This window comes from Nicotiana sylvestris, chromosome 1, assembly GCF_000393655.2.
Source record: "Nicotiana sylvestris chromosome 1, ASM39365v2, whole genome shotgun sequence".
NCBI lineage: Eukaryota > Viridiplantae > Streptophyta > Magnoliopsida > Solanales > Solanaceae > Nicotiana > Nicotiana sylvestris.
This window is the reverse complement of record NC_091057.1, coordinates 144,707,561-144,712,330: the sequence shown is the minus strand read 5'-3', so window position 1 is coordinate 144,712,330 and position 4,770 is coordinate 144,707,561. Positions and strand designations below refer to the sequence as shown.

General features: G+C 33.2%; 1 protein-coding gene across 1 annotated transcript; it reads right to left on the bottom strand.

Annotated features, from left to right (window-relative positions):
* Positions 1 to 478: 478 nt before the first annotated feature.
* On the bottom strand, positions 479 to 4,428 carry LOC104250178 (uncharacterized). The gene is made up of 2 exons (XM_009806749.1): positions 4,312 to 4,428; positions 479 to 1,030 (listed from the first exon to the last, which is right to left on the bottom strand). Exons 1-2 carry the CDS (start codon positions 4,426 to 4,428, stop codon positions 479 to 481), a joined length of 669 nt encoding a protein of 222 aa, XP_009805051.1.
* Between the last annotated feature and the right edge of the window lie 342 nt (positions 4,429 to 4,770).

Below are 4,770 nucleotides of genomic sequence, written 5' to 3'. Positions count from 1 at the left end.
CTTTAGCAAAGCATGCATTAGGTTTATTATACTTTCGAAATCATAAAAGCTACAATCATTATATTCTTATGTTTTCATGAGAGACAAGTGGATTCACTTTTGGCGAATAACAAGCGGCCACTTGCACTAATGAAGAGGATTTTTTTAGTTTAATAAACGGAACAGGTTGAACTAAATTAAATTCTGAAGTCTAAATTTAATCTTGAGGCACTTACAAATTACAATTACAGTTTTTTTTTTTTTCCTTTTTCATTTTTAGAAGGGGACCATATGGTATAAGGAATGGGAAGCGAGAGGCTGAGAATTGAACTTTTTTTTTTATTTAAAAGATAAGTTATATTATATTAAACATTGCGTACATAGGCGGGATGCATACCTTACATCCTATTATAAGCATATGCACCTTCATTGGGTGCTACAATATTTTGTCCAACTATTTTACCATTACGCATATGTCTACTACTATTAACATTCATATTTACAATATTGTAACACTAGAGTTCGGCCAATCATTATCCAAAACAGGTTCCTGCACTACACTCTTTTCCCTCTCAAAAAGTGACCTTGCTAAAACTGGGCTGTCATCAAAAATATGCACCATTGATTGTAATTCAAAATTGCAGCCCTCCTTTGCTAGTTTGTCCGCAACTCCATTCTGCTCTCTGTACGCATGCATGACTATAGGTTTACCCAACCTGTCCAAGAGGTACCTGCAATCTGAAATTAAATTATTAGGTATGTCTTTAGTGGAAGTGAGTAATCTTAGTGAATCCCTTGAGTCCACTTCTACTTCCAATGGTAGTAGATTACGATCAAGAGCTAATTGGAGTCCTTGCATTAAAGCATATGTTTCTGCTGTAGTTGGTGACTCCGCTGTAATTGATGTTGCAAATCCTATTACCCATTCCGCATTTGCATTTCGTATTAAATCACCAATACCAGACTTACTATTATTATGGGCACTGTCAGTGTTTAGTTTATAGAAAGGAAATTTAGGAGGTTTCCATTTAAGATTTTGTTTTCTCTTTCCCTAATAGTATGCTTGTTAGCAATAAGATATGTAAATTCAGCAGCTTGTTGAGTAGTTAACTTCGTAGAAGCTATTGATGTACTATGTTTATAACAATTATTATTCCGGGCTAACCAAATATTCCATAAACTCAAAGACACGTATGTGGTTGGATTTATCTTGTACGGAACATAAAAGTTTTTGAAAGTTGTAAGCTTATGAATCCAATTAGAATCATTCGAATCTTGTGACGAGTAAATGATATAATCAAGTATACCCAAAGTCTGCCAATATGTTTTAGCTCTAATGCATTCTAGAAACAGATGCTTAGTGTTTTCATCTTTCTCATGGCAATATTGACATGTAGCATCTTGAATTATGTTGCAATGTTTGAGATATTCCATAGTGGATAGTCTTTCTTTAAAAAGCAACCATATGAACCCTTTGATTTTGGGTAGAACAGGTAGCATCCAAATCCAGTCGTAATTTATATAATTTGTCATAGTAATATTATGTTGTGCATCTAATATATTATACATGGACTTAGTACTGAAAATATCTGTAGGAGTTAAACCCCAGAAAATTCTGTCAACTTTGTTACCATATTTTGAAATATAAACCAATTGAATTTGATGTCTAATGGTATTGGGTAGGTCAAAAAGAATTTTATTCCAATCCCATCTCTCATTATCAGTAAAGGATGAGATAGTCATGTTTTGATACTCCAAAGGTAAAGGTCCATAGATAGTTGATCTAATAGTTATACCGGGTGCAATCCATGGATCCTCCCATAATCTAATGTGTGTGCCTTTTCCTATATTCCATTTTATGCCTAACTGGCATAGGTTCCAACCAGTGATGATGTTAGACCAAATATTAGAATTCTTTTTAATATGAGAAGTATGTAGATATTTGGAGAGTAACACCTTAGCCCACATAGTGTTTGGTGAATTAAATAATCTCCATGCTAAACTTGCTAATAAAGCATTGTTCTTATATCCTAACTTTTGTATTCCTAATCCACCAGTATATTTTGGCTTTGTAATATCATCTCATTTAACAAGATGCAATTTGTTTTTCTCCAAAGTAGAACCTCATAGGAAATTTCATTGATACTGATCTAGCTTATGGAGAATATTAGAAGGAATATGTATATATTGCATTATATGATTAGGAAGTTGATTTAATGTAGATTTTATTAAAGTGGCTCTTCCTGTCAGTGTTAAGAATTTAGACTTCCAGCCTGCTAATTTATTCTTGAAATTATCAAGCAAGAATTGGAAATCAGTATTTCTAGGCTTTGCTTGGAACATGGGGAATCCTAAATATTTTCCGAAAGAGGTTCCTTCTTTCATACTAAATGAGTTTATTGCAAAAACCTTATCATTAGAACTACAATTCTTAGAGAAAAATAACTTAGATTTATCAAAGTTAATCTTTTGCCCTGAGCATTCTGAAAAGTTATTGAACACATCAATAATTGCATGGAAACTTTTAGTAGTTATTTTAGAAAATAATATTATATCGTCTGCGAAGAAAAGATGCGATAGTAATGGACCCTTATTAGAAATCCGGATATGTTGCCAATTTAAGTAGTCCACTGATTGTGATATATTTCTAGATAATAATTCCATACACATAATGAATAAATAGGGTGACAAGGGATCTCCTTGACGAATTCCTCTTGAAGGTGTAAAATATTGGGTACTCGAACCGTTGATTAAAATAGAGACTGATGTAGTTGTCACACAGGACATAATTAAAAAGATCATTGATTGAGGAATATTAAAGTAAACTAAAGCATGTTTTATAAAGGCCCATTCTAATCTATCAAATGCTTTTTCTAAATCAAGCTTTAATAACATGGCAGGAGATTTCCCTTTCATTATAGCAAGATAATTTAAGGCTTCTTGTACTATTATGGCATTATCACAAACTCTTTTACCTTGTTGGAAGCTTGTTTATGTTGGTCCTATAATATTTTCTATAATTGGTTTAAGCCTATTAACTATTATTTTAGTAATTACTTTATAGACCGTATTACAAAGGCTGATAGGCCTAAATTGTTGGATTCGTGTAGGATGTTTTACCTTAGGTATAAGGCAAAGAAGAGTCTTATTAAGATCTACTGGTATAGTTTTGGAACTAAACACATTTTGACAGAAAAAGGTGACTTTAGCACCTACCTCCCTCCAGTATTTTTGGTAAAAGATTGGATGTAATCCATCTGGTCCTGGAGATTTGTATGGTTTAAAAGTATTCAAAGTTGTTAAAATTTCTTCTTGCTGAAGTGGTAATTCCATCGTAAGTAAATCATTTGAAGAAATATGACAATTATAAGAAGTCCTTGTTATATCTTTTGAGATTAGATGATCAGTATGAAATAAATTAGTGTAGTAATTTAGTATTAGATTACTAATTTCAGTACTAGAGTCTACCCAATTCCCAACATTATCTTGTAAAGCAGTTATTTTATTTCTGCGATGTCTATGAAGGGTAGATAGGTGATAAAATCTAGTATTAGCATCCCCTTCCTTCAACCAATTTATTCTAGATTTTAACTGCCAGAATTCGTCTTCTGAACGAAGAATGTGACTGTATTCCAAAGTTAATTGTGTTTCTAGATTATGCAAGAAACACTAGTAGGATAATGTACTGAAGACGGTAAGCCTGCTAATCTAGCTAGTAATTTTCTTTTTTCGTTCAAAAATGTTACCAAAGATATTGAAATTCCAACGTGTAGCTATTCTCTTAAAATTTTCAGTAGTAGCTAATAAAGGTACATCATTCATCCATGTTGCATGAACCAGTTTTTGAAATTGAGGATGAGATGTCCACATAGTCTCAAATCTAAAAATTCTATTATAAAGAGGTTGAGGAGGTTCCAAATTAATAAGCAAAGAGCAATGATCAGAGTGAGTACAAGGTAAATGTATAACTGTGGAGTTTGGAAATAAATCTAGCCAATCATAATTAGCCAAAAAACGATCAAGCCTTTCTAATATGGTACGTCCATTTCTTTGTTTATTAGTCCAGGTTAACCTACTGCCCTGAAAACCTAAATCAATAAGGCTACATCTATTCATAAATTTAGCAAATTTATCTGACCTATTGTTATTAATTGATAGACCCCCAAACTTTTCCTTAGCTTCTAAAATTTCAGTAAAATCTCCCTCTATTAGCCAAGGCATACCATTATTAACATGCAGATTAATTAAACTATTCCAAAGCATATCACGTAATTGATAGAGTCTACTGGCGTAAATAGCAGATAAAATTCAAGTAGGTTTTGTAGGACTAACCTGGACAAGGCAATGTATTTCCTGTTCCCCGACTCTCATTTCAGTTACATTGATGAGAACAGCATTCCCAAGAACCACTACTCCTCCTATGAGCCCATTTGCAGGAGATTGAGCCATGTTACTAAAGTTAAATTCTTCACGTAGCCTTTCATTGTCATGCATGTGGGTTTCAAGTAAAATAGCGAGAGTAGGTCTATGGTTATCTAATAAAGACCTAAAATGTCTCCTAAACTCTGGATTGTGAGAACCCCTACAATTCCAAACTAGAAAATTCATGTAAGAATTAGGGTTCCTGGGTTGGGACAAAGGATTTTGAGTCACTAGAGGATCCAGACTCAGTGGAAAATTGAGGCTGCATGTAATCATTTCCTATGTTGAAGAAGTGTTGAATTAATCTGCATGGAAGTTGAAGAAGTGTTGGTATGATCAACATAGCATACTTTCCTACGTCGGGATTGG

Excerpts from the sequence above, each read along its gene's own strand:
- LOC104250178 (XM_009806749.1), bottom strand. The coding sequence starts at position 4,428 with ATGGCTCAATCTCCTGCAAATGGGCTCATAGGAGGAGTAGTGGTTCTT. Across the intron at positions 1,031-4,311 it reads AAATACATTGCCTTGTCCAG|GGAAAGAGAAAACAAAATCT; the intron begins GTTAGTCCTACA and ends GCATACTATTAG.